This window comes from Lonchura striata, chromosome 1 (assembly GCF_050655825.1).
Source record: "Lonchura striata isolate lonStrDom1 chromosome 1, ASM5065582v1, whole genome shotgun sequence".
NCBI classification, from domain to species: domain Eukaryota; kingdom Metazoa; phylum Chordata; class Aves; order Passeriformes; family Estrildidae; genus Lonchura; species Lonchura striata.
Window position 1 is genome coordinate 11,545,147 of NC_140703.1, and position 14,452 is coordinate 11,559,598.

At 39.0% G+C, this 14,452-nt stretch overlaps 1 protein-coding gene across 11 annotated transcripts in view; it reads right to left on the bottom strand.

The window, feature by feature from the left end:
• The window catches only part of ROBO1 (roundabout guidance receptor 1), a 684,183-nt gene that overhangs the window by 36,469 nt on the left and 633,262 nt on the right, over nt 1–14,452 (bottom strand). For all 11 annotated transcript variants that reach the window (XM_085589936.1, XM_031505944.3, XM_085589954.1 and 8 more), the window contains 4 exons: nt 13,539–13,770; nt 12,184–12,305; nt 8,506–8,677; nt 1,264–1,461 (listed from right to left, as the gene is read on the bottom strand). In XM_085589936.1, coding sequence (XP_085446062.1) covers nt 1,264–1,461; nt 8,506–8,677; nt 12,184–12,305; nt 13,539–13,770 — 724 coding nt within the window. The remainder of the gene's footprint in view (nt 1–1,263; nt 1,462–8,505; nt 8,678–12,183; nt 12,306–13,538; nt 13,771–14,452) is intronic.

A 14,452-nucleotide genomic window follows, 5' to 3' on the forward strand; every position in this document is an offset into this window, starting at 1 on the left:
GCTGCAACTCCACTCAACGACTGTGCCTGGAGCCCACAGTGAGCACTGGTCCCTCAATAGCACAGAGGACATCCCAGCTCTGCAACACTCCGGATGTATTTCCTTCTTCCACTCACTCATTTGCTATTTTCAGCACTGCTTCTTTTACACAGCCACGTATTGCTGATGTTTAAAACCATTTGTGTTTGATTTGCCTGTCTTGCCCATAACACATTCATTCTCGGGGACTAAAGAATGTAATCTCATGACACCTTCCATGCACGAAGATGTGTCCACCTTTTAAACCTTGCCTTGTCTTCTGATTGCTAAATGTCAGCTACAATCCCTCTAGTTCTTCAAAAGCAGGATCTACCATTTTCTGATTAATTCCAAAATTTATGGTTCTTGCTCTACAAGTACCTATGAGGTACTGCTTTGAGATGTAATGACCTGTAACTCATTGAATTCAGCTTTAGTTTCCAGGCTTAACCTGGAAATTATTTAATCTGGAGGAGTCAAGTTTTTATTCCAGAAGATCTTCCAGGCAGAGATTTCAGTTTTGTTTGTCAGAGAGTATACTGCAAAGCACTGCTTGACCACTGAAAATGTGATGCATAAGAAGTATCAATAACAAGAAATAACATGAAAATGAGCAGTGCTTAAGGTCAGCCCCACTGCTACCCTTCTAACTAAACACAGATGCAGGATGGGATAGCAACACAACTCAGTCCCAGCCAAGAGTTTCACAACAGCATTTATGAAAAGAGTCTTGGAAAGCAGACTGACCATTGTGCTTCTGCAAACAGCCACGCTTCCCCCAGAACAGGAGAAATTCAAGTACCCACACCGAAGTGTTACTGCAATGTACACCACTGTTAGCACTCCCAGCAGCAGCAAAGCACTGGATGGGGGACAAGGAGCTGCCATCCACTCCAGATGGCTCCTTTCAGATGATACAGTGTCAGAAAGCAAGGGCATATTGGAAGCTCCCAGCCTTAAACCCATCTTTATATTTCTCATTTGTAGGAGCATCTTTATGGAAAGCTACTCCTGGAATTCAGCTCAAGACTTATGCTCTAAAACCAGACTTAGCACGTTATGTAAATATTGCTTTTCTCTGCACTGGATCCTGACCCACACTTCGTGAAATACTGAAGCAAGCTGATAATTCCTTATTTGAACCTGAGAAGAACAAGAGACTGATGACAAAATACATAGGCAGCAAACAGGCATTCAGCAGCCTGTTTGCTATCCTGTTTCAGACTGAAATAGATAATAGGGCACCTTTTCTGATACCAGCATAAGTACTTGTGAGTCCATTCCTCTTCTTCCTGTGGCGATACAACCAGATGCTGAAGACCATGAGGATAATCCAACAGGCTGCACCAATTCCAGCAATAAAGGCAGGCTGCTTTACTACATCAGAAATCTGCTGGGCTAAACTGACTTGATCTTCTGAAGACACAGGGTTTCCATGAGAATCTGAAACAGAGACACCCGTAACAGCCAATTAATTTGAATGAACAGCTGTAAAAGGCAGCATGAAAAGAGAGACTGACATAATTGCAGTCCAGTTTCTCCAAGTAAAACCCTTAAGACTACTCTTCAAAATCTCACTTCTACAGGTCTAGAAAAAAGTGGTTTGTTTTCTGTAAAAGACAGGCACCTCCAGTATCAGTGACTTCTGTTTGCTTACAAAAGTTGCTAAAATCAGACTACCAGATTTATCAGGCTCCTAAATAACAAACCTGTGGACTGCTATTTTTTATTTTTCTTTCATTTTAAAATAGCAACATCAGTTTAAGAAAACTATTCAGAAAATCAGCAAAAACACATCAAGTGAAAAAAAGCTCTAGTATGAAACATGAGTAGCAATGTGAATGGGTACAAGTCAGCTCCCCAAACATCCACTCTCAGAACTGACAATCAGTTACAAATTTAAACTACATTCACATGAGGTCGGTATTGAGGAAGATATTTTAACCTAGAAGTTCTTGACAGATTATCGAAATCTTGTATTACACAGTCTAATGTACTGCTTGCACTCCCTCAGTCTCATTTTGACCTCAATTAAAAATAACACTGAATATTTAAAAGGATGTAGAAAAGTAAAACTACAAAGTAACCAATCCTGCCCCCTTAAATACAGATGAAAAAGCTAAAGGATAACTAAAAAATTATTTATGAATTGCTAAAACCAGCCAAGGAGTCTCATTAGTAATGAACAAGCAGCACTTTTCAAAACCAGTTTAGCCTTAAATACCCCACATCAAAATAAAGAACATGTATTTTTCTACAGACTATTAATTTCTTTTTTTTTTAAAAGAGACAGCACCTTTAAGAATTGGTCTTTTCTGTTCTTTCTCTATTGAACTTTAGCAGGAACCTTTTGGGAACAGCAGTAAGAAGATCCAGCTAGTGACTGACTTTCTGACTGAAGTGAAGCTACTCAAAGCCAAAATACTGCCTTCCTGATGCTTTACCACCACAGTGAGTGCTCACTGGAAATTTCATTACTGCACAGGGCATGGGCAAGAATTCAGAGCCTTTACTCAGAGTGGGTATTGCTTTACACATTCCACAGCTTGGTCTTTGAAATACCCACTTTTACTCCTGTATAAATCCAAGAGATCATTGCTTTATACCATTGGTAGGGACATCAAATTCAGACTGAGATATTAGTGTTTTAAGGAGAAAGGTGCTGTTATTAATTGTATTAATATGAGCTATATAAGAATTGAAAACCTATTTGCTTAAAACCAGTATCTTTTCCTTATGACATAAGTAGTGAATAGAATTTTTTTTGTTATTATGACAACTTGCATTATGCCAAAATAAGAAACTGCAATATCAACAAGAGCTGGAATCACAAGAAATTATTTCCTCTGGAAAAGGATACCTTTTTGAGTGGAAAAGGTTAAATTAATAGCAGCATCTCCCAGTGAAGGATCCCAGATTCCAGTTTTTGTGACCTTGAAGTCAAATATCTATTTTGCTGAGAAATCACCCCGCCTTTGACTGCTACCTTATTGGAAATTTTATTTCATATTTCAGCTCTCCTTATCTTCTGTGATCCTAAGTGCACTGCCTAGCCTGAAAGTTCACCAGGCAGACTCATTCTTTTCTTACTAATACACTCTTTGTGTCTGCTGGGTTTATAGATTTCACGCCTATTTCTGCAAGGTTAAGATGGGTTGCTTCAGATTTTATGGAGACAGCCAAGTGAAGTTCCACACAAGTGGCCAGATGGGCTTAAATGTATAAAGTACACTGTGACAAATGAATTAAAGCTGTCATCTCATCTTCTGTCTCTCTGCAGCTGAGGCCATATTAAGATATGAAAACTTGCATTGTCAGTCTCCTTTTCAAAATGAGCAATTTCTGTGTTTTTAAACTGCTACAATCCCTTATATAACTTAATGGAATTGAATAAAACATTTATGGAGAGCCTCTGGTCCTGAATAAATAAGAATGATAAATACTTTTTTGTCATCCTTAAAATGGACATTTTAAAACAGTAAATCTAGGAGGAAAAATAATCACAAAACCCAAATAAGAATGTTTTCTACACATGTCAACAATTCAGTCATCCAGAAACACAGTACTTTTATACATAAACAGTTTGCATTGCTCAGTCAACACGTATCTGATTATTACAAAATCCTGAGGAATCTTTGATTGTTTATTATACTAATTTTAAATTAACATTAATTTCATGCTATTATTTTACTTGCAAGAATAAGAACAGCATAATAATGAACTTTCTTTTAAGAAATTAGGCCTCTAGCACATTGAATATGGGTGGGCTGTTGGAGCCATTACATTAGCTGGTATATACCTGTGCATATGGGAAAGAGAAAAATGCCTCTATGTTCGCATATAGTCAAATAAACAGCATAAGAGGAGATGGAAAGGCTTTCACATTTGACTACATCCTACTCCTCTTGTAATTCAAAAGTAGAAAGTAAGCTAAATATAACGAGAATGAAATTTAGTAATGCCCTCATCCCTAAAAACTTCCAGGAACATTATCTTGGAAGCCTTTCTTTAAGAAGAGCATCTTCCCTCTCCCTAATAGCCCAGTGAGATCCTGAATGATCAGGCTTGGAAATAACTCTTGAACTAAAAAAAACCACAAAACTACCTTTTCTTCATCCCAGGAAATTTCTGGAACTTTGACTGATATATAAGTGCTTCATAATGAACATTCCTGTTCCTGCTTGCACTCCTCAGGGAGATGTGCCAAAACAATAAGGGAACATAAACATTCTATGGCAAAGTGCATCCTACTGCCAGAGCAGCAGCACAGCATTTAATGTACTTGGAAATGCCTCCGAGTTGTTGGAGCAGGCTGATCCCACAGCTCCCTGAAACCAGCATATTATCACAGTGACTCATCCCTTCTTCTACCCCGAGATAAGAGCTTTCTTTTTAATCACAGAGAATGTTGCTATGGCTATTGCTCACAAGCTACCCAATTTGAATGTCTTGAAGCTCCAAGTTTCGAACTTCAATGAAAACTAATTAGAATTTATATAGAGAAGAACTGGAACCTCTAATACTCTAATGTTAAATATTCATATAAATAATAATAATAATGTGAAATCTAACATTTAAGTTGCTAAATGATAAATATTAATATCCATTTATGACTGGAATGCCAAAGATTCAAAAAAGACAGGGAATTCCAGGTGCACAAGCAACATAACTTTGCCTTGTAGAAGTATAACCTATGGAATGGTACTTTTCCATATGTATGTTTCATTCAGTATACAAAATGTACAAACATCGAGTAGGAATATTTAAATGGTGGTGACATTTGTTAATTCTGGCAATTAAAAACTTGCAAAAAATATGAAAACTGTAACATGTTGTTTGAGTGTTATCTCAAACATATGTGCCTGATGCAATATGAAAATTATTTGGTGAAATATTACCCAGGTAAGAATATGCTGTTTTGTGTCCTTTCTAGATGTATGTTTCCCAAACTAATAAAATATCAATTGCGCACTTTAATCTTACAACACACGCCTTGAGTTGACAGCACCAAACTGATTTGGAAGGCTTTAGTGTGAGGGGTAAAAATAAAGATTACTTTCTTAAGTTGTTTGCAGGCCACAAACAAAAATATCAACAAAAAATCCCTTACAACTATCACACTCAAAGTACCTCAAGGGCTGACAAAATAATATCCTGAAGGAATCCTAGGTAGTTCACAAATCATGTCTCCTAAATGAAGCAATTAGAATTATAAAGATTCAATGAGACTTTCCTGTGTTTTGTACACTTGAGACATCCGCTGCTTGAGTAATACATTCAACATTTACAGTAATTGTGCAGACAATCTCTTACGAAATAAGTGCATACCACATATTCACACAAATCATGTGTTTAAGGGTAACATGAACTGCAGCTGTGGGGCTTCTAAGCGCTGGTACCAGAAACAAAATACATCACAACATGTTCTAATGTCACCACTTACCTGTCAACAAGCATAGGTAATGCTGCCAAGCTACCACAGGCAGTATCCCATCAGTCTGCAAAAGCTAGGCTACAGAGCAGCAAAACATTGTTTGCCAATTCTCATCTTTCTGTGCAGAGCATTTTTGTAAACAACGTCTTTAAGTTACATGTTGTGACAAGGAAATAAAAGGGTCTATTGAAATTCTGTGATTTTGTTTCTCCACAGCACATTGTTATAGGAATAATATAGTGAGCTGTGGCTAGGTCACATGAATTTTTTTTCCTTAACATGAAAACTTCTGCAGTCTTTCTTTATAGAAAATTTCTTTTCTTTTAAAACAAATAAACAAACCTTTTTTTTTTTCAGTGTGGAGTTCTACAGAAAGCATTAAAAGGCCATTCAAAAACCAAGATGCAAATCCAGAAGCTTCATGCAGGGTGTTTTAAGGAGACACGTAATTTTTCAGTTGATCTCAAGATTTTATGAATAACAAGCAAGTTATTTCTTTGGCTTGTCCCTGGTGGCACGGGAAGTCTGGGGTACCACAGCTCAGTGAGCTGCTTCATGTCAGCAGAGACGTGGAAAATGAAAGAGCTTCGAGATTACAATTTGTACCTGTCTTTGTAACAGGTTAAGTGCGTGCACAAGGTCATTTATCACAGCTCAGCTGATGCATGAGTCTGCGACTGCACGCCTCGGCTCCCGGGGAATCCAACATCTCCTGTCCTCCCCTCTCCTTCTGCAAGGCAGTCCCGCACAGGTGAAGCTTCCTGCTGTCACACACCCAGCTGAGACCCTGCCCAGGCCTGTCCCCAGTCACAAACCTGGGAGCATCCCTCACAGCTCAAAGAGGAGACCCAGCCACAGCCCAGTCTCAGCTTTTTATGCAAAAAGCACATTATAAGGAGATAGACGTTGGATTTTAATGAAAAGTTCTTATTTAAAAAATGAACCTCAGAATCACACAGCATATTCTGTTTTCACATGTCGAATTCCTATTTATATATATATTTTTTTTTTTAAGTGAAGGATTGCACTAATTCAGGTACCAGGAAAAGATTTCCTGAAGGAATAGCTGGGAGCAGGGTCAGAAATACAGGAACTTGAAGCTGCCACACAGTTTTTAGAGCACATACATGTAGCTTGCCAGGACTGTTTCAAACCTTCTACCAGGAGCATCTTAGTCCTCTTTCCTCCCCCTCCCTGGCCTCCCTTCCCTCTCTCTGTAACAATGTAATTTATTGCTGGTGAAAAGTGCCAATTGATGACATCAACAAATTAATTTTCTCTCTTCAGAAGGCTGCCCAGAAAACTCTGCTCCACCCCCACGCTGGGAGCACTTCTAAGAACTAGGAATCCAATTGCTTGAGGGGGCTGGAGGAGAACTTGCATCACAGGGCAGAGTTGAATAATCTGCAGCCATTCTTTTGCCTGGATGATTTAAGTTGATCTGCGCTATTAAAGAGTGCAAACTCTTTAATTTAAGCACTAATTTTCAGCTGCCTCCTGCAGTTGCTGAAAGGTCTGTGGCACCATCTAGATATTTCATCGTTCTGCTTCTTGTGGCATGGATCTCCACAAGACTCCTGTCTCCACATCTTTGCCATATAACAACCAAATTATGGGATTCACTACAGTACACTTAGATTTGGCTATGCCACTTAATTAGAGGCAAGCAGAGAAAGCAAACTCCAGCCATGGGGAAATACGTGTATTCTACCAGACTTGCACATCTGAACACCTTTCAAGGTCTGGGATCACTTCTTGTTTCCTAACATAGTAACAAGAAAGGCCAGGGACCCAGAAGTGGGCAAAAACCTTACCCTGACAGTCTCATTTGTTTCTTTTTCCACTTAACAGACCTCAGTGTGATTAACTTGAATTATAAAATTCACTTTCATTTAGATTGCTTATCATCAGACAAAAGGGGGGAAAAAAAAGTGGTTGTGGAGTCCTTGGCTTTGAAGATTGGAGGTTCTCCTCATAAATCTCACTAATGCAGAATTTTCAAAGCCTAAGCTATATAGAATAAGCTTGATTTTGATTGGCTGTAGAAACCTATGAATGGTAGCTGGCTGTAGGGAGGAACAATCCAACAAGTAACTATAGGGTTCTTCTGTAATAATTCCACATTAATGGAATATCATACAATCTGTGTGCAATTTTATTGTAAAATCTCCATCAATATAATTGGGAATCATATACCTGTCTAATTTAAGTAAGCTAAAGATGGCCTTCCTTTTAATACCTAAGGAAATGCACAACTCATTTTCCATATTAGTTGCTCTGTCTTGTTTTCACATGCTCTTAATTACAGATTTTTAAATACAACAAGTGAAATAAGAAGGTAGATCTACTAATGATACAGAGACAGACAGGACATAAAGTCCAAAGCAACATGCTGAGCTTGCTTTCATAATTATACACTGTAATGATAAGGTATTTTGCTCCAGGCATACTATAGAGCAGCATATGACTATACTTAAAGCTACTTTAAATAATCTTCAGCTAACCAATAGCTGAAGATGCATTTTCCCCAGAAACATCCAGGAGCAACATCCCTGGTCAACATTTATGACAGTGATGTTTGGTGTAAATGATATTAGAAGATCAAATTTTAGTAAATCATTTGTGTACATTTTTTTCCCTATATTCACTTGCTTTCCCACATAGTTGCTATTTATTGTGCCTAATTTTAGGATGCTTGTTTTTTTACTTCAATAATGATAACATCTGGTCAAGACAAATTACATCCTTAAAGTGGATCAACACTTAGTGATTCATAAGTGTTTTTAAGGGTAAAAATTCACTTTGAAAAGTCAACAACTAAAAAGCACTGCTGAACTGGGAGATTTAAAAACACCCCTCTGTTGTTTTAATCCCACCTTTAGAATGCAGTTCTGAGGCAAGTTTAAAACCAGAAATGCCAAATCCTGCTATTCTTGAGATCAAGTAACACTATCTATTTCACTTGTCTTGAAAGTGTTTCTGGTGCCATAAAAGACGAAAGCAAACAAACAGAAATCACCCAAACCAAGAGGCAGGGTTACGAGGAAGCTTACCTAACTGGATAAACTGGGGATCACTTTTCACTCCAGGCCCTGCCCCAGTGCTTGCAGCCACTTCCACGCTGTACCGGATGCCGGGCACCAGGGAGGGGATGACCACGGAGAAGGTGGTGCCATCCACGGTCTTGTTGATGTGGTACCGGCTTTCGTTGCCGAGGCACCAAACCTGCAGGGAAGCAAAGGCATGGCACCTGTAAAGTGCAAAATCCAGCTCTGAAGGGTAAGAAGAAGGAAAGTTGACACATTTTTTCCTTCCGGATGAAGAAATTTACACTTTGCCACTGTTCTAACATCTGAAGTTGTGGATTGTTATCCTAGGCCCTCTATGAATACTGAAAAGATACTTGTTCCAAAGAGCTGCTCCAACAACTGCCATTATTTGATGAGTTTATCACAATTCATTTAGAGTTCAACAAGTGCTAATGAAACTACAAGCACAGGAGGAATGAGGGAAGCCCCACAGCCAGGAACTAGTCACATAAACAACAAAGTAAAAGAATTCAGTTAAATGAATTTGCAATTCTCTTCTTCAGGAATTATGTCACTCAAGTGCACAAGCAAGTCTTTCATCACATGACATCTTAAGAGAACTGATGTTATGGTGAAATCCAAATGGTTTTGCTTTTTTTTTTTTTTTTTAGATGGCAGCAAGGGACAAATATTGAGTGATATGCTGTCTTCTAATTGAGACCACAGCAGGATATCAGATCTCATTTTTTGGTTGAGACCAAGACACAGGTCTAGTGACTTCAAATCACAATTTCATATATTACATCAGTGACATTAAATGGCTGGGAGAATCAATATGATGAGATATCTTTATCTCCTTAGGCCTGAACCACTGATGTGGCAAGTGCTTTTAGGAGGATGGCTGAACTCCCAACTACTATTCAAGGTGAAGCTGCAGCTAATCTACATCTGCTAAAAAAAAAAATCATGAAGCTGTGCCTATTTCCTTTTTGTGCCTTTCCCACAAATGTATTGCTCTACAAAGAACATTTATTCAGAAAGTTAAATTACTTAAATTCAATACTTTATCTGTAAAGAAGCGAACTTGGCTGAGAACAGCAGTGTATCAGAACCTGGGCCGATGGTACACAGGAGGGAAGATTTTGCTTTCAACATATGGAGCTCCAAAAAGATTTAGTACCCAGATAGCTGCTTTAAATCCCTCGTGCCATTCAGCTGCTGTGGAGACTGCCAGGTGAGGGGGATAGACTTTCCATGTAGAACAATTGCTACAGCCCCTTCTGTACAACCCTTTCTGCCTGGACACTGGAAATTTTATCTCACCTTCAGGACATTAAAAAGACCCTTTTTCCTCCTCTGGATGCCACGGACTGCAACAAGGCTAGTGGGACAATGTGAGGATGTGAAAAGCATTTTAAGTTCCTTTGAAATATAATCCCAGCACAGGATATGTGTAAGTGCTGCTGCAGAGCAGGTCAGAGCACACGAAGAGAATTTCCTTTTTGTGTTCTGATACTACATAGAGACTGTTTCAATCAGAGCTAGGGGTAAAACTATTACTTATACTGCTCTTGAATCCTAAAGGATGGGCATAAACACACTCTTGTATAAATAACTCAATAAAGTGAGGAACAAAATACTTAAATCTACATTTGGACCTGAGTAATTTTTACACAAATTATTACTGCTACCTTGTAAATTGGTGCATGTGCAAACAATGAAACACATTAATTATGTACTTCTAATCATGAACTACTAATTCAGAAAAAAATAAGCTTTTGTTCTTAGGTGCTCAAGTACATGGAGAAGTGCATGAAACAAGAATGTCAGGTCAAACATCAAGCTGTTCTGTACTTGCCATCCTACATTTGACTGTATACATAAACAGGCAAGTGAACTGAACCTTTAGAATGTTATAAAAGAAGAATAAATTCACATAGTAACAGACACATAAGGGAAGAGATAATTAGTATAACAAGAGAATTCCTAACTTTGTGTTGGGGAAGGGGAAAATTACTTATGCTGTGAATTTGAATTTCTGGGGTTTTGTGTATGCTACTGACAATTCTTCAGTTAAGATAGTATCCTTCTTTCTATTTATTTTATCCTTTAATTAAAGTAGGTACACTCTTGCCTTTGATCTGAGTTGTTGAGAAAATAATGAACTTCCCCACATATGCATACCTTTTTTTAAAATATTCTGAAAGAAAACAGAAGATAGAAAAATAAAAGGGGAAGAAAAACAGAAAATTTCAAAAGACTTCTATTTGATTTTTTTTTCTTGTTATTAGTTCTTAATCTAAAATCAGGAGTTCTGCACATCTGTAGTTTTTTTGACAAAACCAATAATTACATAGAGCAACTTTAGTAGGAATGGCATAGATTATTTTTTTTATGTCGGTTTTCTGTCCATGGTGAAAAGCACAAAGGAAAACAATGGCATCAATGCAACAAATAAAGATGCAAAATGTGCCCCTGTGCCGTCTACTGCTACATAAGCACTACAGTGTGCTTGCTCAAGCACCTGGTAGCCTGTCACCTCAAAATCCTGGGAGGTGGGGTAGGGATTATATCTACTCAGAAATGTGAATTTCCTGACTTTTATCATTGTGTCATTGCAACCTTAACATTCCTCCGATGCAGTTTTTTGCTGTAAATAATTCTCAAGGTCTGGCTTTAAATAAAATAACTTAACAAGTATTTTTTCCAATTACATTGTATTATATATCCAAAACTAGGCCATAAACAGATTTTATTTTACCAGCTGACCATGTTCTGAAAAGGATTTTATTATTCCAAATTGACCATGAAGATTATAAATCTCTTCCCTTTCCCATTCTTACTGAGAAGAAAAAAAATTCAGAATGAGTTTTGATGGCTAGGAATATAGGTTTATAGCACTGTGTTTAACCTGAAAAACAGCCAAGACATTCACATTTAAAAGATTTTCTCAATAATGTGCATTTGCAGGGGGCTAACACCAAAGCTCCTGCCCTTTAATGGCTACAAAGTGATATCTACATTTAAAACATCTCTAGCTTGCTTAGGAAAAATAAACTTCATTTACTTTGCTATGCAAATTATCACCAAAAAGTTTGAACTGCAAATACAGTCTGTGTTCATAAATTAATGACAAAAAAATAAATATTTTTAATGTACTTTCAATTTGTTAAAAATTAAATAACATAATGAGAACTGTGTTTGGAAGAAAAAAAATTTTCTATGCACTAATAGATTTATTATCATAGAAGCACATTCTTTCCTTGGAAGTTTTGCATTTGTTTTAAGTACTCAGTTATGCATAATTTACTTAGATCTTAACACTGTTAATTATCATCCTTGAGCTGTTCAACTCATTAAAGCCTGTTTATATTTACTACCTTGGCCAGTGTCTTAGAGTCACAAAGTGCTTCTCGAACAGGTATGATTCCCTCTCTCCTTGTGTGTGCGCTTCCCAGGTCATAATGAAGGCAAGGCAGGAGCTGTTTTAATTAAGACTGTTGACCCTTTGCTTTGATTTATGGAGGCTGTTTTAATTGCCTGACACCACCTAGGCAGAATCACTGAATTTGATTCACAGCAGTGACTTTCTCTCCCATTTGCTCTGAGTAACCAGAAGATGGAGCCAAGCATCCACGAACAGCCCTTCCCTCACTACTTGGCCACGCTCCCTCTGCCAGGAGGGATGCCTTGCCAGCATACCTTGTATTCTTGCACCATCCCATTCTGGTTGTCCTCAGGGGGTGGCTGCCAGGTGACCACGATTGCTGTCCCGTTCCCATCGTTCTTCGTTACTGACACACTCTGGGGTGGAGCGCTCGGAGCTGTTTGTTCAGAAAGAAAGGATGAATGGTTATGTCTGTCACACCCACAAGCCAGCTTGTTCAAGTGGAGGAGGCTTTCTGCGCTCTACAAATAAAACCTTTTGTGCCCCACCCTTCACTGAGGGCATTGTGCCCACAAGACAAAGTGATACAGAAGGAAAATGTATGACCCAACAAGCAGGCTCTGAGTTCTGCTGTAGTTTTGCTGTGCAGACCAGGAAAAGTAATGCTCCAAATTGTACTCTCAGATATCCATTACTTGGGCACTGAGTTTCTCACTGGTCTCAAATCATCTCACCCAGGATCAACAGCTTTGAAAAATAAATCCTATATAGTCTCCAGTCTAAATCTCAGTTCTTCTAGTGTGTAAAAAATAATAAGTAACCTAAAACTTATTAAAATCTGGACAGAATGTGTTAGTATTAACATATTTATAATAACAGCTTATGTTTTGAATTTGAAATAATCTTTCTAAAAGGTGGAGGTTTAGCTGATGCTTAGGATGAATGCATTTATGCACACCTTTTCAACCAAGTGCAGCAATACACTGGAGCTACACAGCATTTTTAATGGGGGAGGAAGATAGAAAGAGAAAGGTTGCACTTCCTAGCAGAAGCACCAAAATGTCTCTTCAGAGGCACTGGCCACCTTGCATACTTATCATGCCTGTGCAGCAACAAAAGGAAGAGCTTTATGAACCTTGTCTTTTTAGCACATGTATGAGATGGAAATACATAATTTAGTCCACTCTATCTGTTGCCCTCATTCATCTTTCCATTTTGTCTCACTGATTGATCCACATATAAAAGCCTTCTAAAAACCACGGTTTTCATTCCCCCAGCTACACTGCTTTGATGATTTCTGTGGTGTCTGCTATCTACTCAAGATAGTGATTAGCAAGTGCTTGAATCTGACAGAAGTCACTTGTGACCAGCCCATGAACTCAGCAGGGAGGATTGCACACACTGCAGGGAAGATAAAAAAGCGCATTTCTCATTGTGTGTTGGAGGGGATTTTTGCACATCCCTCTCTCTCTGTCTCTCATGCCTGGCTCAGAATATTTACTTCTGTGTCACCAAACAATTCACATAATGATCAGTCTCCTCTGCCACAGATTGCTGCTCTCAAACAGCATGCACTTCAAACAAGATCAAATAATGAACATATCAGAGGAAAGCCGGCCAGGCTGCTTCTTCAAAAAAGAAAGATGAAGCCAGTCTAGCTCCTACTTGCCTTCTTCCAGGGTCTTTGCAAATTTTACTTCACTATCTGCTCCCTGAAACTCATTAAAGAAAGGGCGGGCCTTGATTTCGTAGTTGACGCCTTTCTTCAGCTCCGGAATGATAGCGCTGTTTTTGGTGGGAGTCCTCACTTCAAAGATCAACCACTCCGATTCTCCGTAAGATGCTGGTGTAGGCCGGTACAGAATTTTATATCCTTGAATATATTGGGATTGCTGGTCCACCTGGCAAGACAGCAGAGCACAGAACACATCCATAAACAGACAGGAACCAGGGGTGATGCCCATGACAGCGGGCACGGCCCCTGTCCCATCCTTCATGTTACTCAAAGTAAACACCACTGCCAAAGCAATAAAGGCTCCTTGCATTACAGCAAATTACAGGCCTGACTCACAAGTGCATTATTCTCTTTGATGCTGGTAGAACTGTGCTGGTTTCCCTGGATTTAGGAAGGCATTAAAGGGGGATAACAAAGTTATATAATATGTCCCAGCTCCATGATATGATCAGTCTTTGCATCCATGGAGTAAAAGAGCTTGACACAGGTCAGACGGCTGCCCACCCAAATTGCAGGGCAGGGCTGGACACATGGGGAAAGGGAGATCTACAGTGCCACAGCTCAGGGTGATGAATATGGAGATCAAAGAGAGAGCCTGTCAACTCTTCTGAGGTGTGGAAACTTCCCAAACCTGTGAAATGAGCAACGCTTCCTGTCTGCTCCTTTTTGGAGAAAGCAAACTGAGAGGGTGGCCAGCTGGCACTGTGGCTGTCAAAGGGCAGATCTCTCCAAAGACTTCCCCCCATGTCCACCCACTCAGTGGGAGCCCCTCTGCTAGAAGGAAAGGCCCAAGCTGCAAGAGGGAACATAAAACTCAGTATGGTAACATGGATGAGACTTGGAAAAGC